The sequence below is a fragment of the Sciurus vulgaris genome (genome assembly GCF_902686455.1).
Source record: "Sciurus vulgaris genome assembly, chromosome: 9".
Lineage (NCBI taxonomy): Eukaryota > Metazoa > Chordata > Mammalia > Rodentia > Sciuridae > Sciurus > Sciurus vulgaris.
The window spans coordinates 101,779,047-101,801,659 of NC_136469.1; the positions used below are offsets into that span (position 1 = coordinate 101,779,047).

The following is a 22,613-nucleotide window of genomic DNA, read 5'->3' on the forward strand; positions in this document are numbered from 1 at the left end:
GTTACAAAATTAAGAAAATAAAAAGGGCTAGAGATATAATTTTTTTTTAAAAAGCCAGGGACGGTGGCACATGCCTGTAAACCCAGCAGCTTGGGAGGTTGAGGCAGGAGGATTGTGAATTCAAAACCAGCCTCAGCAACTTAGCGAGGCCGTAAGCAACTCAGTGAAACCCTGTCTCTAAATAAAATACAAAAAAGGGCTGGGGATGTCGTTTAGTGGTTAATCACCCCTGGGTTTAACCCCCAGTACCAAAAAAAAAGAAAACAAAAAAGTGGCTCAGGAATGAACCTAGGTTCAACCTGTAGTACTGCCCCCCCCCCAAAAAAAAACATTATACTGAGTGAAAGAGGCCAGACACAAAAGGCCACATATTGTAAGGTTCCATTTATATCGAATAGTCAAAATAGACAAATCTATACAAACTGAAACTACGTGAGAGAGGTTGAGATGAGCAGAGGGGAATGAACAGTGACTGCTAATGGATGTAAGATTTCTTTTTAGTGATTACACTGTCCTAAGGGCTGGGCTGTAGGCTCAGTGGCAGAGCACTTGCCTAGCATGTGCATGAGGCACTGGGTTCGATCCTTAGCACCACATAAAAATAAGCAAATAAAATAAAGGCATTCTGTCCATATACAACTATAAAAAAAGTAAAAGAAAAAAAAACAAAACAAAACAACTGTTCTAAGATTATACAGTAGTGATGGTTGCACAACTTTGTGACTATTCTAAAACCACTGAATTGTATACTTAACAAAGAATATTGTGATATTTTAACTATCTCAATAAAAATATGTATATAAAATAAAACATAATATTTGCTTTCTGAAAATGCTGGCAATTCAATTTGACGTTAACTTACCAGTTGAAGTTTTGCCATTGTTTCTTCAAGATTACGCATTTCAGAGAGGTTTCTTTTAATCTCTTTCTAGGAATAAAAAGCCTATTAGGTAAACACTTAAAAGTCTAAGAATACTTATTACTAAGTTATAATGCAATAAGACCAAGTAATTATTCTAGTGGTCCAAGTGTTCCCCCTTACCAGTAAGATCTGAAGTGTTCGCTCTAAAGCTTATTTTCTTTTTTCTTTTTTTTTTTTTTTTTTTTTTGGGGGTGCTGGGGATCGAACTCAGGGCCTTGTGCTTACAAGGCAAGCACTCTACCAACTGAGCTATCTCCCCAGCCCCCTAAAGCTTATTTTCAATGATGAAGATTCTCCTTAATTTTTTGGTATCCTAAGTGCTTATAAGGACGTATTTATAACATCTGAAAGAAAACAACCACTTGAAAATCTTTTTTCCTGTACACTTGTAGGACTTTCCTTAGACCCTGGGTTTAGGACATATCCTATGGTACTGTCATTTTCAAGTTTTCCTATTCTGTTTGTTTCTCCCCACCTGCTTTTACCAACCTGGATCCTCTGCACTGCAACTGAAGAACAGAATGCCAGGATTAAAATATTATGACCCAATATGAATCTTTTATTGAACCAAACTATCATTTCTGAGCATGTCCGGTATATTGAATGCAGAAGCACATGAGATGCAAAAGGAGGTAGAAAAAGAGAGGGATGAGTTACAAGAGTATTGCAATGGAACTAAAATCATAAAAGCAGAACCTACGCAGCAGCAAAACCAAAACTGTACTAATCATGTCCTTCTTTTTCAAGATGGTTTTCGCAGGTTGCAGTGGCACATGCCTGTAATCCTAGCAGCTTGGGAGGCCAAGACAGGAGGATCTGAAGTTCAGGATGCCCTGAGCAACTAAAGAGACCCTGTCTCAAAATATTAAAAGGGCTGGGGATGTAGCTCACTGGTTATAGTGCTTGAGTAGCATATGTGAGGCCCTGGTTCAACACTTGTAACCACAGGGGGGTGAAAAAAGGAAAAGAAAATGGCTTTGGCTATCTGGGGTCTCTTGAGATCTGTATGAATTTTAGAACTTTCATTTTCTGAAAAAAAATGTCATTGGGATTTTTGATAGGAATTGCACTGAATCTGTAGATGACTTTGGACAGTTTAAGAATATTAAGTCTTCCAATCCATGAATAAGGTCTTTCCACTTATTTGTATCTTCTTTGAATTTTCAGCAATGTTTTGTAGTTTTCACGTGCTAAGTTTTTCACTTTATTGGTTAAATTCCTAAAATTCCATTCTTTTTGATGCTATAGTAAGTGACATACCTTAATTTTCTTTTTGATTTTTTATTAGATATAGAATCATATCTGATTTTGTAACATATAATGATGTTGAATTTATTATTTCATATATGTGGAATCTAAAGAGTTTTCTATAGATAGATCATGTTATCTATAAATAGAGGTAATTCTTTTCTTTCCTTGCAATTTACATGCCTTTTCTTTCTTTTGCTTACCCCATTGCTCTGGCTGGGACTTTTAGTACTATGTTGAACAGAAGGGTTTTGAAAGTATATATTTCAGACTTGTTTGTTATTTTAAAGAAAGTTTTCAGTCTTTCAACACTGAGTATGTTTGCTGTGAACTTTTCATAAATGATTTTTATTACATTGGGGTAATTTCTTTCTAGTCTACTAATTAGTGGAGGTTACATTATATAAAATTAATTCAGTGATATAGAGCAATGTGGTCTTCAATTTGGGTTATTCCTAGCAAAAAGAGTTCCCAAGTATTATGTTAAACTCTGGTATATCATAGTTTTAAGGATCAATGACTGGGTACTTAATTTGCACATATAGTACTTCTTAAAAATGATGTACCTAAGAACTTGCTTTCAGACTCAGTATCATGTGAGTCAGTATCATTCCTACTTTCCCTTTCACACTCTTCCAAAAAAAGGCTTACACAATGGCATACTACTTCAAGATATAAAAACAAAACAAAACAAAACTTTAGGAATATCAGATAAAGAGAGTAATTAGAGGGTCTTAATGAGGTCACTCAGTGGCAGAGTGCTTGCCCAGCAAGTGCAAGGCCCTGAATTCAGCATTACTCCCTCCACCAAAAACAATTTGAAATGTTGAAACTTTAGGGTTGGCTGAAAGCTTTAAATAAAACACATTTTCCCTCATTATATTTCATTAATACATGTATTTCCAATAAACCTTTATCTTTTAAAAATATATCAACATTTGTGGTACTATGGTCACTTTTACCCCCTGATTATTAACATTATTCTGAGGAAAACGTTAACACTTTGAACTTTACAGTTATAAGAAAAATTTTTAAAAGTTTTAATTTATATACTTTTTATTCCAAACAGTTATGACAGAGTGAATATAAAAAGATATTTAAGCATAAAATATGTTAAAATAAAATTTTGTGAGAATTTCAAGGAGAAAGGGTAATTTATATTTCATTGACTCTATCTAAAAGAATAATGAGAGTTTTATTTTAAGAGATCAGATTGGAAATTTTATGCTTTGCACCTATTTTAATTTAAAAATGAAAAAAGTTAGCTATCAACTTTGTAATGTGTCATATATTAAGAGACACCTTTAAACGGTTCTTGAGCAAAATATGACAAGACAAACTTCAGAGGGTCTCTCCCACTGCAGATGAAAGAAAGAAATGGAAATCTTAAAGAAAAACAGGACAGAGTTTAGAGAGCTAACCCAAGATTAGATATGCTTCAGAAAAACACCTGACTAGAACAAATGCAATCATTTAGCAGGTGTAAACAAAACTTCAGAAAACCTTGAATCCAAAACAAAAATGAAAAACACAAACAACAAAATAAATGACCTAAATAGGGACATCACTGTGTTCTAGGAGAATTCATGAATACTTCACAACCTAGATACATCATTACCTTTGCTTCTCCAAGTTCTTTATCAGCAGTCTCAAGTACTTCTTCTTTATGTCTTTCCAACTGCTGTGCTAACTGGTCTATTTCAGTTAATTCTTGGCAGAGTTTTTCATTTTTGTTACTTAAATTAACAACTTCAGTTGTCACTGTTTCCTTGGTTTCCATAAGCTCTTGAATATGTTTCTCCAGTTCTTTATTAGCTTGCTGAAGAAAGTCAACCTAAATTGAATTTGTAATTCATAAGGCATATGAATTGGTTAATTATGATGAATACTGAACTTTTCAAAATAATATTTCAAAAAGTTACATTTTAAGAGACAGTGAAATTAAAACCACAGCTATTTTATATCTGTAAACTTAAATACTGATTTTATTTGCAAAACTGACAATGTATAGTTTAATGAAAAATATATACCTACTGGCTTTATTTTCAAGCACAGAAGGATAAGTAAGAAATTTGTGTGAATTTTTTTCCAACACAGAGTTCTAAAAATGTGACAAGAATATCACAATATTAGAATGTACAATCTAATATAGAGGCCATTAGCATCTATGTTCATGTGGCTACTGAGCACTTGAAGTATTGCTAGTCCAAACTGAGATGCACTATAAATGTAAAATAATATACATGATTTCAAAGTCCTAGTTTTTAAAAAAATGTAAAAACATTACAAGCTGCATAAGATTTTGGATATACTGGGGTAAATATATTAATACAATTAAAACTTCATTTTTACATTTTAAAATCTGGCTACTGGAAAATTTTAAATTGCATATTTGGCTCTTATTATATTGCAGTTAGCACTGTTCTAGAGCTACTGATTTTTTATTTATTCTATTCTGGTTACAGTCTCGGCAGCTCTGACAGATCTAAACTTCTAAAGTTCAGTGCCATGCCTCACAGAATTCTCTTGTTCTTCCACTCTTCAGTCAAATGCATAGTCTAAGTGGATAAAAGGTACAAATTTAATTTACATATATCAAAATAATTTTTTACATTATAAAAGAAATCCAGTCAGAAATTTTTTAATTTTAATTTTTTTGATCTAATTAGTTGTATATATACGACAGTAGAATACATTATACATTTTGATAGATCATACATAAATGGAGTGTAATTTCTCATTTTTCTAATCCTAAGGCCAAATGTTTTCTCTGATGTGCAGATGCTAATTCACAATGGGAGGGGTGGATTGGGAATGATATTAGAGAAATTTTTAAAAAATAAAAAAGCCATTCACTAGAATAACCCATTACATAAAGATAAATTTTCTTAGTATATTGTGATATATTCTTTCAGTGTTTTCTCTTTCCAAATACATACATTTTTTAAAAAGTAAATTGAAAATCACATTGTGCCTATAGTTCATTTTTAAAAAAATGTTTAACATTATAGTATATCTTAATTCCTGAATCATTAAATATTCTTTAATAAAGTTTTTCAATAACTAATGTATTTCTAGATACTTTGGTTCTATCAAAATTTTCCCACTGTAAATAGTACCTCAGTGAACAAACCTGTTACTTTTACAAACCCACAGACGATTAAAAACACTTAGGATTTCATATACTTAGTGAAATAGTCATAAGAGTCATTACCTGAATATTTAAATGAGCAATAAGCTTTTCGTTGGTTTTATTTCTATTCTCCAGAGACAGGACATCAGGGGAGCGACCACCATCCAAAGCACCTGACAGTCTTTCTATTTCTCGTTCTCTTAGCTCAATCTGAAGACATAAAGTCATACCATCAATTTAAAAAATCTAGTTGTAGACCATATGATTAACACTGAACATTTATTTGGACATGTTTCACAATACATATCAGATAAACATTCTTTTTATATCCACACATAAAATGCACACACATAGAGCAAAAATAAGTAGAAAATGCCAATATAGTCAGGTGCAGTGACACATGCCCATAATTTCAGAGAGTTGGGAAGCTGAGGTAGGAGAATCACAAGTCTGAGGATAGCCTTAACAACTTAGCAAGATCCTGTCTCAACATAAAAAATGGAAAGAGCTGGGAGCGTAGCTCAGTGGTAGAGCACCTCTGCGTTCAATCCCTAGTACTGGGGAGAAAAAAAAAAAAAAAAAAAAAAAAGGTCAACAAAAGTTTGATAATTATTTTCACTGAATAGATTCTTCCTAATTAATTTTTGGATTTTTCCACCTCCTCTAAAATTAGGCAATGCTCATATAAAAAGAAACTTGCTAACAGAATATATTCATGTTCAAATGTTAGAACTGAGTCCAAACTACTTCGGTGCCCCGTGGAATAAATGTAGGATGAGTGCATGGAATAAATGTGGAATGAATGGAAAACACTCAGAAAACTGAGTTGCTCTGATTCTCAGTATTTATAAAGGATAAGAAACAAGGGTGAATTTCATTTATTACTCAGAAAACAACAGACATAATAAAAAGATCACTACTATTAACCATGAATTGTCACTAATTCACATGCCAAAATTTGGAAAAATCCACATACTTCCAAGGTTTAGTTTGATTTTCTAAAGAAAAACACAAAATGTTCAACATTCAATAATCAATTATTGAGCACAGAACTAAGCATGCAAAGATGAATGAAACATTGTCTCTGACTAAAAGTCAGAGGAACACACAGCTTTACAGGGAAAACCAGCAAGTAAACCAATAATTGCTATATAATACGGCAATGAAAGAATAGAGGAATCAGGTATATGGCACCAAAGTAATTAAGGGAATTAAACAAAAGCATAAAACAAATGTATTTTTGAGGTAGGAGAAATGGCTCAGTATGACTGGATCATAATGAACAGTGGAACTTGTGGCTGGAGATGAGTCTAAAGAATTAAACTTTAACAGAAAGAACAGTCCCTTACCCACTATCTTTTCTTTCTTTTTTCTTTTTTTTTTTTTTTTTTGGTACTGAGGATTGAACCCAGGGAGCTACATCCCAAACCCTTTTAATTTATTTTTAATCTTGAAACATGGTCTTGCTATGTGGCCTTGATCTTGCAACGCTCCTGCCTCAGTCTCCTGAGAAACTGAGGTTACAGGCATGCACTACCACTCCCAGCTGTACCCATTAAATCTTTCGAAAGTCTGAATATAAATATTGCTAATTTTATATAAGTACTGTGCACTACCTGATTGTGCCACTGGAGCTCCAGTATTGCTAATTTTAGAGGTAAAAATAGGAAGTTAGAGAGGCTGACAGCCAGAGAAGGGAGACATGATAAATTGGGGAAAGAGTTTGAGAACAGCAAAATGGGTGCTGGGGATTGAACCCAGGGCCTTAGGCACGTTAAGCATGCATTCTTCCACTGAGTTAGTTACACCTCTAGCCCCACAAAATCTGAAATGTGTGCTGAGTAAAACAAAATACACTCAAGTAAAATAATAGTAATAACTAAAAACATAGTGGGCTCAACTAAGATCAATAACTATAATAAATGGTGGTTTCAACTGGAATGGTCAAGCAATTTTTTTCAAACATCTCAGTCACCTCACAGAGATGGTATATACTGCCCAATTTATGTTCATAAAGTACTTAGATAAAAATGTGATGAAAGTGTGATTGTAAACTGAAAAATACCAACAATATTCAACTTGTGCAGATTTAATATTTTTAACATCTCTTCATAAAGTAAAAAATTTTTGGTTAATGTTAGTATGATTTCCTTTAACTCCATTTTCATTAAATAATCTTCAAAGTACTGTACAAACTTAACAGTTATACCAAAACATGTTACATCTATAATTGTATGTGCAAATCACTTTACTCCACAACTGCAACCACTGCAGAAAATGAAAAACATGTTATTCAAATTTAAACTTCAGTAAGCATATTAAGAAAGCACACTTGTAAAATTTAGCCAAAAGATCAAAAATATAAAGTGACAAAAGCTTGAGATGGTTATGATTTAACTCTGCAACTATTCATTCCTCTGCTTCTGGAGAAAACTGCTTTATGAGATACTAATGCTTATAGAGAAAACACCAAAAATATAGGAATACAGAAAAATTATCTCTAAAGGGATTTATGTTCAAAATGACAATATCTGTGAGAATTAAAAGACAATAAAAATACAATTATCAAACACAGTGTGCTTCAATAAAATCCCTCCTGATGGAGGCAGTACTGTGCTTATAAAATTCTATTTGAGGAGACAGATGTTTCACCTAAGAAAAAAAGAAACAAACCAAAATAAAAGATGATCATTCACCTCAAAGAATAAGGAAGGAAATGGTCCAGGTGCTTTAAAGTCATCTAAGCCATTTCAGCTATTAACTCTATTAAAACAAACTGATGGAAAAGATAAAGGCTATATAAAAATTCAGTGTCAGTAAAATGAAATATAACTGAATTCTAGTTATGATCATAGTACATTCATTTCAACCCCAAATATGCAAGTAATAAAAATCCTACCTGTTTGCTGTAATCTTTTATGCCACTTTCCATCACTGCTAACTTTTCTTGTAGCTGGTGGACTTCCTGCTGAAGCTCTTGAATCCTGAAACACATTTGTAACTAATGTCAATATATACATATTTTGTTAAGAAAAAATAAAATGAGAAGACATGAAAATAGATGACTTGTTTAAAAGTTCTATACTTCCTGCTTCTTAGTGAGGGATGAAATGCCAAAGGGTTCCAAAGTCTCAATATAATTGCAGAATATCATCTTTGAGGGCTTTGTAAGAATAGATTTTTTAAATTAGTAAATAACTGGAAACCTAGATATATTATGCAATAAAATGCATTTTGATCCACTACTGCATTTTGATCCTTAGGACAACTATCCATTCTTAAGATTCAGGAAAATGAGGGTCTGGTTCAAAAGTCTCAATATCATTAACCGAAATAAGGGACTAAAATGTGTTTTTGCCCCTGTGTACTAATAAAATACTCTGCAACCTTGAAGGAAAATACTGAGAAAACAATTTTCCAAGTGACTACAATAAAATATCTACTCTTTCTGGAACTTATAAATTCCAACAGAATCAAGATTTTGTCCAATATACCTGAATTCTACAAATATCCAATGTATTTACACTACCTCAAAATGATACAACCTACTTTTGCACTGGAAAGAAAAAGCCTGAAATCAGGTCTGCTTTAAGAGAAATTTTCTATGAGGTAGGTTAAGTGAGGTTGGATACAGCTCAACCTTACACTCAAACTTGCCTACTAATCTAATTCAGAAGAATATGTATACAAGTGCATATATACAAATGAATAACTGGATACAAACAAAATGTGTGTGTGTGCCAACTAAAGTGAACATTACAGAATTCATATCACCTATGCAATCCAAATAATTATTTAAATAATACTAACACATTGTCTGAGAAGTCTTAGATTACAACAGAAGAACAAAACACAAAGTATTTCAGTTAAGGTAACTGTGTAAGTTCAGTTGGGCAGGATGGTCCATGCCTGTAAATACAGCTACTCAGGAGATTGAGACAGGAGGACTGCAAATTCAAGGTGAGCTTGGATGACTGAGCAAGACCCTATTGCAAAATAAAATAAAAACACTGAGGATTTAGCTCAGAGGCAGAGCACTTGCCTAGCATGTGCAAGGTCTTGGATTTGATCCCCAATACCAGTGGGTGGGTACATAATATTGTGTGAGAATAACCAAGTGAAGAGATCATACTCAGTACCTCAAATAATGCTCTTATCAAGATTATTATATTGATTAATAAACTGAAAAAACTTCCCCCTAAATCTCTGCATAAAATACAAAATAAAAAGTTATCTGCACTATTTCCATTAATGTATCCCACGGTTTGAAATGATTCCCCATTATCACAATAGTGTGGTGTCACTAATGCTGTTTGCTTGCTCCTTTGAATCCCTTACAATTTTCTTAATAGCATTTCATGCACTTCTCTTGTCCCGTCTCCACTACTGGACGTCAAGCTTTCCAAAAGCAGTAGCAGCACTTTCTTCATTTTTTTTCCCTCAAAACACTTAACACAGTGCCTTGCCCAGGAGGCTTAATGCATTTTTTTAAAATGTTACTGTTGTTTTTAGACCTTTGTTTAATGTGGTGCTGAGGATCAAACCCGGTACCTCACACATGCTAGTTAAGTGCTCTACCACTGAACTACAACCCCAGGCCCACTTTAATGCATTTTCAATGAAAAGAAATTTATGATTCCATTTTAAAAGAATATAAACAAAGAGCCAGAGAAATCATAAGAATTTCAAATCCACGGCTGAGGCTGGGGCTCAGCAGTGGTGCACTTGCCTTGCACACGTGAGCCACTGAGTTCGATCCTCAGCACCATATAAAAATAAATAAAATAAAGGTATTGCATCCATCTACAATTAAAAATATTTAAAAAAAAAAGAATTTCAAATCCAGTTATAAATCTATTCATGTCCACCTGACATTTGATATAACTCTTAATAAAGATTCCTGTAAAAGATAACTTACTTAGAGATGAAACTAAATGTGTAAGCAACTCTACTGAGATAGATTCTTGTCAGCACAAAATTATTTCAAAGCATGTATGGACAGAAACCTCAGATTCATGATCTATTTGAAATCAAAGTTCCAAAACAAGCAAAAACATTCTATTATCATTCAGGAAGTATTCACTGAGTGCTTGTGCAAAGTTCTGTGCAAGTTACAGGGGATACAACAGTTAACAAAAGTCTACCTACCAAGAAACGTATAGTTAACCCAGTGATCAATAAAGTCAACAAAGAATTATTATTGTTTTGAGCGCTGGAAAGTAAAACCAGGGCCTTGCCCATGCTGAGCACTCACACTTAGCACTCACTAAGCCCCACCCTCAGCCCCCAACAGAGAATTATTTAATGCACCTATTATCAGCCACTTGCAGAAGGTCTGCAATGTAAGGGTCATCTGGCTGTGGAACTGGATAACAACTAACTTCAGAGGGAGGGACTGGTTCGTCTATTTGCATACGCTGGCGCCTGAAAGCAATGCTTCTTTTCTTGCCACCTAAAAAAAAAAAAAAAAAAAAAAAAAATACCAAACCAAATGAGAGTCTTAAAAATTAAGGAGAAACAAAATAAAACACCATCTAAGAATTAAATATTCCAGCTGGGCACTGTGGTGCACACCTGTAATCCCAGCAGCTTGGGAGGTTGAGGCAGGATGATCTGGAGTTCAAAGTCAGCCTCAGCAAAAGCAAGGCACTAAGCAACTCAATAGACCCTGTTTCTAAATAAAATACTAAAAAGGGCTGGGAATGTGGCTCAACGGTTGCACACCCCTGAAGTCAATCCTGAGTAATCCCTACCCCTCGCGCCCCCGCCCCCAAAAGACTTAAATATTCCAGGATAGCCTCTGTTAGAAAGTGTGTCTAATTCATATTACCTTTGTATTGTTGTTGTTGTTATTGCTGTTACTGAGGACTGAACCCAGGAGTGCTCTACCACTGGACTAAATCCCCAGTCTTTTTTATTATTCTTCATTTTTTAATTTTGAGACAGGGTCTCACTAAGTTACTGTGGTTGGCTTCAAACATGGGATCCTGTCTCAGTCTCCCAAGTCAATAGGATTACAGGCATTTGCTACCATGCCAGACTTACATTACATATTGATAAAATGTTTTCTCCCTTATATGTAAATACCTACCCTGATCTTTAAACTATGTATTCTTAAAACCTTAGCAAGACTTGGATATAAAACTAATTTTATATGCCTGCATGTTTCGCATATACATCCAGATTTAATATGTTCCTTGGCCAGATGGGGATTAGCTTTTGTCAAAATTAAAACTCCATGTGCCTTGTAGTGTTTGCTCTTATGAACTCAAGAAATCATCAGGAATAGAAAACTGCCAAAGGGCAGCTTAAGGCAGTAAGAACTAAAATACACATACAGATTAAGTAATGTCAAAAGAGCAGATAACAGAATTTTTAAACAGTAAAATTAGAATATGATGGAATATGATCTGTAACATAAAGTCATGCTATAACCTGAATTAGTAGAAAATATTTTCAAAATTATCTTTACAAGTAGCAAATGCAATCTTTTTAACACATAGATCCATCTTGTCTTGGTCTAAAACCAAGACATGACTAATTTACTTTTTAAGCATTTGGCCAAGATTAGAATTGTACTTTAGAAACTGATTCTCATGAAGATTAAACATAAGCCACAATTTTGTCTTCATTAGAATTCTAACAAATTTTGTTTAGGGAAGGAATAAGCTTACCCGGAGTTTGTACCACAGCATGCAAATTCTTTTCTTGGAGTTGTTGAATTTTTTCATTCTTAGCTTTGCTTTCTTTCTCCAAAAGTCTGAGTTTATGAACATATTGATTATTTAGAAATTTCAGATCAGCAGTTTCACGTGCACACTTTTTTAAAGCCGTTTTCAACTCTTAAAATAAAAAAAATTCAAAGACTGTTTTAAAGATCAAGAAATCCATTGTCCTTCCACTTCAAAAAATACAAAAAGTCAAATCAATTTAAAAAGCTCCACCCAACTGTGGCATATATATACAATGGAATATTACTCCGCCATGAAGAATGATAAAATTATGGCATTTGCAGGCAAATGGATGAAATTGGAGAATATCATGCTAAGTGAGATAAGCCAATCTCAAAAAACTAAAGGACGAATGATCTCACTGATAAGCAGATGAGGACACATAATGGGGGGTGGGAGGGGTTAGCATTAGGGTTAGGGTTAGGTTTAGGGTTAGGGTTAAGGAGGGTGGTAAGAATGGAGGAAGGAAGGACTGTATAGAGGGAAAAGAGGGGTGGGAGGGGTGGGGGAAAGGGGAAAAAATAACAGAATCAAACAATATTACCCTATGTAAATTTATGATTACACAAATGGTATGCCTTGACTCCATGAAAAAACTCCACCCAATTCTTGTAAGAACTTTATAACCTGTCACCCTTTCTACCATTAAATAAAACTATAAATAACTCACTAAACACAAAAAGAAATTATACTTTTCTACTACTGAAGGTGCCTAATATATAAAATGGTTTTTGATCTAGTAAATTGGGTATGAAGCCAAGAAATTATAAATTCATGCCAGGTATTAGGACTTTCTACCAAATGTAAGAATTTATAATAAGATAACCATACAATTACATTCTGCCTAGTACCTTTGAAATCATCCTATTCTATCTACCTCCTAGTTCAAAAATTATTAGACAAAGCAATCCATGGTTTTCACCTTACGTTTCTACTTTTATCTTCACCAAGGGAAAAACAAAACTTATTTCAAGAACATGTCTTCAGTTCTAGCATTTTAATTCTAAAACTTTAATCCACATACAATACAGCTACAGAATACATAGTTATTTTCCTTCTTAGGAACTCCTCAACACACCCTACTGTATTTAAGGAGCTGTTAGTAAGACCATATGTTTTCTAACCAATGGTTTTAAAATTGGAGTTTAGCCTTTTCTACATATAAAATCAAAAGAGCAAATCTATTATATCTAAAACATTATCAAATTTTCACTTACCTTTAATGTGTTGGTCTGAGTACTCTTTCTGTTTCATTAATTCCAGGTATAATTCATTATTTTCCCTACTCAATCTTGCATTTTCAAGTTTATAGGGTTCCAAAACAAAATCAAAATTGGCACTTTCCTTTTCAGCTTTCACAGTAGATAATTTTGATTGTCGAAGGCTCTCTGTTGTGTGAACTAAGTCACTAAAATTAAGGAACAGAATTCATAATTACAAAGAACATTCCATTAGTCTTCTAATAACTTGAAATGTATTTCTAAGAAGGCTAAAATATATCTTAATGTTAAATGATATCAAATTTTTTAAAAAGAAACTCAGCACAGAGGCATATGTCTATAATCCTAGATACTTTGGAACAACTCAGCAAGACCCTGTCTTAAAATTTTAAAAAATTTTTTTAAAGGGCTGGGGATGTACTTCAGTGGTAGAGAGTTTAAATATATAGCCCTGGTTTCAATCCTCAATATCTCAAAAAAATAAATAATTTTAAAAAAATAAAAAAGAATGCCAGTAGTTTTTCAAGGTATAAGTCCTTAAAATTTCTCAAAGTAAGATTATTGTAAGTTATGAAATAAATACACATTGATTCATCTTTGAATCTCCCCTATTGCTTATCCTCCAAGTCTGTTGACTTTGTGATTTGTTTTCATTGAGCAAGTATTTATTGATTGTTTGCTGTATGTTAAACACCAGGGATGTAACAAATAAGAAATCAGTCTCTCATTTCTGAGAACTCTTGGATCAGTGGAAAATTCATACAAAATATATTTACTGAGGAAGAAACATAAAGAAAGCCTTCGCCACTGCAGAACTTATAGTCTACAGAGTCTGTCAAAAAACATAATACTATGTCACAAACTCAACAAATATTTTGGTGCCTACTATATGTTCAAACTGATACAGGAGTGACAAAGTCAGTCTTGGTCTCATGAAAGTGGCATTCTAAACAAAGGCAAAAATGAATTTGGAATAAGGTAACATGTAACCTAAGCGAAAGAGACCTATGGGATATTTCAACTTAGAAGCTAAACAGGCAAAGGGCAAGGAACAGAGAGGAGAAAAGATGTCCATAGGCAGATGGAACAGCATACAGAGAGGCCAAGGGTAAGAGCGCACATCACGTTTGGAGAGTTTCAAGATTTATCACAAGGGAGATGAAGCTGTGGGAAAAAGAAGGGATTAGATCATGAAAGTTTGGGGGTCATATGAAAGAACACAAAATATCTTCAATCCACTCTTTTCTTCATTACTGGTAGTCCTACTATAAAATCCTTCCCTGTTCCAGTCCTAAACCATTTTAATATAGCTCTTGTAGAAAAGAAAAAAAATAAAATAAAATAAAAAAGAATCTTTCAGTTAAGGTAAGATGTAATAGTAATGACCACATATTATAGAACACAATAACAACATATTAGAGAACCTTGAAATAATTATTAAAGGTCAGTGAAGTAGACACAGAACTTAAGAAAGAGAAAGTTAGGCTAAGAATATAGCTCAATAGTAGAACACTTGCCAAGCACATTTAGAGGCCCTGGGGTCAATCCCAGCACTTAGAAAAGAAAAAGAGAGAAAAGAAGAAAAGGAAAGAAAGGGAAGTATCTCCCAACTATATCAAAAACTATTCACAGGGCTGGGGAGATAGCTCAGTCAGTACAGTGCTTGCCTTGCAAGCATAAGGCCCTGGGTTCAATCCCCAGCACCGCAAAACAAACAAACAAACACACACACACAAAAAAAAACTATTCACAAAGAAAATCCTTGGAAATATACACTCTGAACAGTAATAGAGTGAGTGGTGATCCCTACATTTTGCAATGTGGAGGCCCTGGACTGAGAACAGATGAATTAGGACATAAGGAAGAACAGATGATTTAAGAACTTTCCAAAGTCTTTACTGAAGAGAGAAATTCAATCAAAAACTAGATAAGTAGGCCAGGCGTGACAGCACACACCTGTTATCCCAGCCGCTAGGGAATCTGAGGCAGGACATCTCAAGTTCAAAGTCAGCCTCAGCAACTTGATGGGGTCCTAAGTAACTTGGAGTAAATTAAGGATCACATATATTTAGAACTGTGTTTTTATCTTTACCTGAAAAGTTTTTCCACCAAAGGCAAACATTCCACTGTCAAAGTCTGGCGGTATCCCAACTGATCCAATCTTTTTCTAATATTAATATACTTTCTTTCTGCAGCTGTAGTCATCTTGTCTTCCAAAACCAGTTTTATTCACTTCTAGAAGTTAAAGTTCTAAAAACAAAAAGAATGAAATGTCATTATATTATTACAGTTATTATTTTAATTTCACAATAAGAAGAAAAGATTCAACCTGGCATGACAGTGCATCCCTGTAACCCTAGATACTTAGGAGGCTGGGCCAGGAGGATTGAAAATTACAGGCCAGATTCCATAGTTTAGGGAGACCCTGTCTGAAAAATAAAAAGGGCTGAGATGTAGTTAATGGTAGAGTGCCTGACTAGCATGCCCTAGGCCCTGGATTCAACTCCCAGTACTGCAGGAAGAAAAGGAAAAAGAAAAGAAAAAGCTGGGAACAGTGGCACCCACCTGGAATCCCAGTGACTCAATCCCAGTGACTGGGAAGGCCGAGGCAGGAGGATTCCAAATTCAAGGCCAGGCTGAGCAACTTAGGAGACCATGTCACAAATAAAAAGGGGTCGGGATGTAACTCAGTTGTAGAGTGCCCCTGAGTTCAATACAACAATAACAAAAATTTTAATATGAAACAATTACTTTTTGTTTCTCTTCAGATAGGTGGTCTTCTGAAACATTCAGATTGACTTAAATTCAACATGATCTCCATCCATGTAGCTGCATTAAACTGTGAATCTCTTCATAAACCTAAATATCAAAACTAAAACAATAAAGATCCTAAAAGAAAAAGAAGATTTTTCAGAGCCTGAGATAGGCAAAGAATTTTTAGAAGGAACTATTAACAGCACTAAACAAAATAAAAATTTATCAAAATTAAAAACATCTGCTCATCAAAATACTCCATTAAGGAAAAAAGGCAAACCAAAGAGCACCAGAAAATACTCATAATATCTGAGACATATATGGAATAAACAAACTCTTATAATTCAATAAGATAAACAACTCAGTAAGAAAATTTACTTGGGCTAAAACTAAAATTTCGTTGTGCTAAAGACTTTAACCAGCACTTTGAAAAGAACATCTTAAGAGGCATATCATATGAAAAGGCATTCAACATTAGTCATCAGGGAAATACAAAATAAAAATACAATGAGGTACAATTTTGCTCATATTAGCAATAGCTAAAATTAAAAGAACAGACAATATTTAATGTTGCCAAAGATTTGAAGCAACTGAAAGCCTCACATGTTGCTGATAGTAGTATAAAACCACCTTGGAAAATAGCCTGCCAGTTTCTTATAAAGTTATACTTCTAGTCTATAACCGGCTAATTCTTCTCCTACGTATTTACATTAAAAAAAAAAAAGTAAACATCAACAAAGACAACAAGAAAATTGAAAAATGAACACATCATAGCAGTTTTATTTATAATAGCCCCAAACTGGAAAAAAACTAAACACTCAAGGCACACGCTGTAATCCCAGCGGCTTGGGAGGCTGAGTCAGGAGGATCTTGAGTTCAAAGCCAGCCTCAGCAAAAGCGAGGTGCTAAGCAACCAGTGAGACCCTGTCTCTAAATAAAACACAAAATAGATCTGGGGATGTGGTTCAGTGGTCAAGTGCCCCCTGAGTTCAATCCTGGGTACAAACCTCCCCCCCCCCCCAAAAAAAAATCCTAAACATTCATCAACAGTTGAAGAAACAAACCATACTATACAATGTAATGTTTCTGTATCAGGGATAAAAGGGAATACTGATACACATCCACCACATGGATAATCTTGAAAATATTTGAACAGAAGCAGCCAAATACATACATAGTATGATTCCATTTACATGAGGTCTAAGAACAGGTAAAATTATACTATGGGGATAGAAATTATAGCAGTTGCCCAGGGAGGTGAATAGAATGATTAAGAACTTTCCAAGGTGATAAAAATACTGTTGACTGCAGTAGTGGTCACTCAGGTGTATAGATTTATGGAAACTTTTCAAATGTACATTTAAGGGCTGGTTACACTGCGCCTGGGTTCAATCCTCAGTGTGTGTTGGGGGACTAGGTATACTTCATCATGTAAATTTTAATTTTTTCTTTCTTTCTGTTTTCTTTCCTTCCTTTTTTTTTTTTTTTCTTTTCTTTTGGTACCAGGGATCGAATCCAGGGGTGCTTAACTACTGAGTCACATCCTCAGCCCTTGAGACAGGGTTTTGCTAAGTTGCTGAGGGCCTCTCCCCAAGCAACATTGTGGGTAGCTTTAAACTTGAGACCCTCCTGCCTCAGCCTCCAGGCAGGCTGGGATTACAGGTGTATGCCACCACACCCTGCTCAATTTCTTCTTAATGACACACACATAAGTACCTCTGTACATGTTTTTATACTGGTCTTCTAAAATATTTATGAATATATTCTTTACCAATCTGCCCTAAAATGGAGTTATATCCAAAGTTCCTTTTTCAGAAACTTGGCTTTTTTTCTACTTTGCCAACTAAATGTAATCATACTATTCACATTTCAAAACAAAAACTTTTACATCTCTGTTGTACTTCACAATTTGTAAAATATGGACGCATGTGAATAATGTGAAATTTGATCCTCAAAATAATCCTGAGGAATAAAGAACCAATATTATCATCCTTATTTAAAGATGAAGAAAGGCTCAAGAATAACTGTTTCCCAAACCATGGGCCTACAAAGTAGGTAAGCAGTCACAGGACGCTAGGTCCCCTGAGTCCTGTGCAACACTTTGGTTTCTGTACTTTCCAAAATCACTTCTAAACTATTTCCTCTCCTTGGTTACTCCTTTCTATAAGTCTCTCGTGGCGCTTGCTAGCCTCTTCTCTGAGAGGCTTCCCCGTGGACTTCTAGATTCCTACCACAAAGAGGGACTTAACTGATGAAGGAGGGTGTTTGAGGGAAACTCCTGCAGACATTAGAAATAAACCTCAGAAACCCAGACTAGCAGGCGGCCACCACGCAAGCATTTCCCCTTTGTTTGCTACCAGTTCTGGATACTCAGAAATAATTCCTCCTCACATCCTGCTTTGGGGAGGCGAAAAGGAGGAACAGAGAATAAAAATATATCTTTAAAAAATCATGTCCGAGGCCACAAGACAAATTAACATCCTCCCAAGAAGAGCAAAACCAGGCATTGGGCTTTCCCGGCCCTTGGGCTGCGGTTGTCCCCTAGATCCCGTCTCCAAACACTGTGGCTATGCTCAAAGTTTCCAGCAAAACACAAAAGGCAGGCGTTGGGGATCCCACACGCAGACAGTCCAGAACATCATCTATTTAACTCTGGAGGGTGGACTCTTTACACTTGTGTTTTGAAAAACAACGACCCCGCCCGAGAAAAGCAGCAACAGAAGCCGTGAACCGAGGCATCTCAGGGTCCCCGGTTACTGAACTCCAGGGGAGACTGTTTTCCAAGGCGCTGGCAAGGGCGCTCTGGGGCACCGGTTCTACCAACAGCTCGTCTGCTTCTTACCCGGAAAGGGCTTTTAATTTTAAGTCCACCCAGCTACCAAGCCTGTCGGCACGGCCCGCCTCGACGCCCGGGCCGGCTGGGTCACGCTCCGGGCCAAGCTCGGGTCTGCAGCTTCGCCGTCGGATGCGGACGCAAGCGGGCTGGTGGGACGTCCCCGCGGCCCTCCGCCCGGCCCGGGCCCACGTCCGCCCGGGCGCGCGGTCTTCGGCGGCGCTCAAGCCCGGCCCGCGGGGACCGCCCGGAAGGCGAAAGCGAAGGCGCCGCCGCCGCCCGCCCCGCCCGGCCCTCGGCCTCTGAGGCCCGCCTCACCCGCAGCTCCGGCCGCCGCATCCTCCGCCTGCGGCCGCATCGCCCTCTGCACTCGCCTCCCTCGCTGGCTCCTTCCGCTCGGGCCACCGGCTCCGGCGTTAGAGCAGTTTGAAAATGGCGCGGAGAGACTGTCGAGGCCCGCACGGAGGAAGCGCCGCGGTTGCCCAGGTAACGGGAGCGGCGAGCCGTGCGCGGAGCGCGCGCCCGGTGTCGATGGCGGCGCTGGACCCGGTGCCCGGAAACGCAACGGCGCGGACGGCGCGGCGCCACGGCGCCCCCTAGCGGACGGCGCCCGCTGGCGGCCAACCTCGAACTTCCGCTGTGCCTGACTTGACGTTCTCCAGTCAGCGGTGTGGACACCTCCTCACCGGGTGAATAGCACCCGGTCCTGGGCCCTGTGGCGGATTAGCCTTGCCCTGCCTACTCACGTAACCCCCAGCAGATGTCACGTCGTCTTCCCAACTTTGACTACCACCCTATACAAGTAATTGCCCAAACATATCGCCCTAAAGCTGTGTAGACCCTTAGAAGAAATTCAGCCATCTCATACATCATGGTTCATGTCTCTTTCCTACTGCCCCACTAAGAATTCATTGAGCCAAGGGTAATTTTATCCTCCGCTACTTTCCCCTCGCACCTACCACAATAAACATTTGTAAGTGAAATTAAATTGAAATAAACTGCTCAGAGAGAACCTGCTCACAGATGGAAAAGACACAGGCACATTCTAGAAGTTCATTTCCCACCTGAAAACTTTCTAGATGATCAAACAGGAGCTCCATTCTTTCTTGCTTATTCCTCTCCCTTCCAAATAGGACTTTACTCTGAAAATGTACTTTGTCTTGAGTATATCATGTAACTGCACTATCTTGTGGTGCATTACTGTGTACCCATTCATATATTTATTTAATGTTTCCATTTTGTGTGCCTCATCTGTTTTTCACAGCCTCAGTGAGCTACGTTATGGAATTTCTAGGAGGTGATGAGTTGAGTCCTTTGGATGACTTTAGTACATCTTGCATTTGTATGATGATTAAACACATTTGAGGATGCATAGTCAAGATGAATCATTGCTTTCCATTCCAGACACATACTAATTAGAGAGTATAAAAGAAATGTAAAAAGGTGACTGGAACAGAAGTCTCCCAGCAATAGGTAAGACCAGAGTCAGACTTACTGCCGACTTCCAAGGCCTGAGATTAGGACCCTGTCACACAAGAGTCCGGTGGTACCTGAGGGGGAACTTCTGACTCAGTGATGATAGAAACTAAACCAAGTGGTTGCAAACATGCATGCAGGCAAGACTTTACCTGGGGCTTCACTTAAAGGAAGACAGCAGTGATGGAGAGGGAAAGCAGACTACACTCTGAACAAAGGGAGATGCAAGCTTTTGCGGGGTGGGGGCAGAGATAAAGTGGTAATTTTCCATTGGCCAGGGCCACAGTTTCAAAAGATGTTTCTTCTTGCATGAGACTTGGCCCACGGGGTGGTAATAGTCAACTTGTCCCAGTAACTGCTAAGTTACTGTTGCAGCTGGCACCATCATCCTGTGCAGACATTCTGGCTTTGTGGTTCCTTCTGGACCTTGTGATAAAACTGAAGGACCCTGGGTGCTTGGTTGTTATAGCTGCTGAAAAAGCACAAAGGTGTGGTAGAAGAAATTGTATCAGCTCCAAGAGGCAATAAACATGTCTACATGCAGAGCTGAGTAAAGTCTGACCCAAAAGATAAGGCAGCAAAAAGGACAGAGAAGCCAGGTGTGATGGTACATACCTATAATCACAGCGACTCAGGAGGCTGAGGCAGAAGGATCACAAGTTCAAAGCCAGCCTCAGCAACTTGGTGAGGCCCTATGCAACTTAGCGAAACCCTGTCTCAAAATAAAAAATAAATAAATGGGCTGGTAATGTGACTCAGTGGTTAAGCACCCCTGAGTTCGATCCCTGGTACAATAAATAAATAAATAAATGGACAGAGATGATATGAAGACAGAAATGCCATTCCAGTCACCCATCAGACTTGTGCAGGCCCAAGTGAAGAGTCCGTGTTTTCTGCAAAAATGTCCCCTCAAGTGCCTCAAAAGCAACCAAGGCAACTGTTATCATAACCCACACATCAGAGATGTTATCTTCAGCAAAGCTAACAGGAAACTAAGATGTATTACCCAATTGTATGACCTCCGAAATTTGTAATTTTTAACTTGACAAAGAAGAAGTGAAGCTAGAGGATTCATTTAAGTTTTTTCCCTGGTAACAGTTTCATCTTGTGCAAACATTCTGCTTCTGTGGTTTTTATCAGGATCTCAAGATGAGATGGTCGAAAAGGGAAGAGAAGCAACCATGCTAAAAAGCATAACATAATAGTTTTCTGCACCCGGGGGTTTATTTCATTGTCTCCGAATTTTGTCCCACATAGTGGTCCCTGACTGCCTCAGGGGAAGGAAAGAAACAAACAAAATTTTGTATCTGCTCCTCACCCCAGTCCTAGGACTTGGAGCAAACATGGCTAAGGAGGCAGGAAGAAACAAAAATAGTCTCACAACAGAAAATGAGCCTGCTGCCTGGGTTCTGCAGGACTCTAATATCATCACGGGACAGGAGGCAATCCTGATACTAGCGGGGGGAGAGAGCCAGATATATTTGCTATCTTCTGTCGACTTGCAAACCACAATGCCAAAATAATGCAGAAATCTAATGCGAGCAAAGGTAACGAACACAATAAACAATCAAAACACTAATTCTCCAGATGAAATGAATCTGATGAAACATTTAAATGAATATGTTTTGAAAGATCTAGATGAAGGTTTCTCAACTTCAGCATTCCTGACATTTGGGTTGGAAAACTATTGAGGAGCACCCATCCTGCATGTTGTAGAATTAGTTTAGCGGCATGCCTGGTTCCTACACACCGGATGAGAGCAGCACAACAAAAATGTCTCCAGATATTGACAAATGTCCCTTGAGAGGCAAAAATCACCCCTGGTTGAGAACCACTGGTCTCGGTGAACAATGCAATAACTGCCGTGAAAAAGATAAAAATTATGTGATGAAACAAGAACATATGTGTAAGCAAGGGGACCAATCAGAAAACCTGGATTTTTTAAAAATTCATTTTTATTGTAAACAAATGGGATACATCTTGTTTCTCTGTTTGTACATGAAGTACAGGCATACCATTTGTGTAATCATACATTTACCCAGGGTAATAGTTTTTGATTCATTGTTATTTTTTTCTTCCCCCCCACCCCTCCCACCCCTCTTATCCTTCTATAGAGTCCCTCCTTCCTCCATTCTTGTCTCCCTCCCACCCCCCATTAAGTGTCATCATCTGCTTATCAGCGAGATCATTTGTCCTTTGTTTTTTTGAGATTAGCTTATCATACTTAGCATGATATTCTCCAATTTCATCCATTTGCCTGCAAATGCCATAATTTTATTATTCTTTATGGCTGAGT

The 22,613-nt window shown here is 37.0% G+C and overlaps 1 protein-coding gene across 7 annotated transcripts in view; it reads right to left on the reverse strand.

Annotated features, from left to right (window-relative positions):
- The window catches only part of CEP135 (centrosomal protein 135), a 71,470-nt gene extending 52,085 nt beyond the window's left edge, over nt 1-19,385 (reverse strand). For 3 of the 7 annotated variants that reach the window (XM_079153744.1, XM_079153750.1, XM_079153749.1), the window contains exons 1-10: nt 19,160-19,385; nt 15,820-15,958; nt 15,347-15,504; nt 13,252-13,442; nt 11,978-12,145; nt 10,614-10,755; nt 8,203-8,287; nt 5,385-5,513; nt 3,789-4,004; nt 863-928 (exon numbers count right to left, since the gene is read on the reverse strand). In XM_079153744.1, the coding sequence (XP_079009870.1) occupies nt 863-928; nt 3,789-4,004; nt 5,385-5,513; nt 8,203-8,287; nt 10,614-10,755; nt 11,978-12,145; nt 13,252-13,442; nt 15,347-15,459 (1,110 nt within the window). In that variant the 5' untranslated portion in view covers nt 15,460-15,504; nt 15,820-15,958; nt 19,160-19,385. Of the gene's footprint in view, nt 1-862; nt 929-3,788; nt 4,005-5,384; nt 5,514-8,202; nt 8,288-10,613; nt 10,756-11,977; nt 12,146-13,251; nt 13,443-15,346; nt 15,505-15,819; nt 15,959-16,005; nt 16,144-18,850; nt 19,027-19,159 lie in introns of those variants that run through there. The other 4 variants (XM_079153746.1, XM_079153745.1, XM_079153747.1 and 1 more) reach the window with 4 other exon arrangements.
- Nucleotides 19,386-22,613: the final 3,228 nt, after the last annotated feature.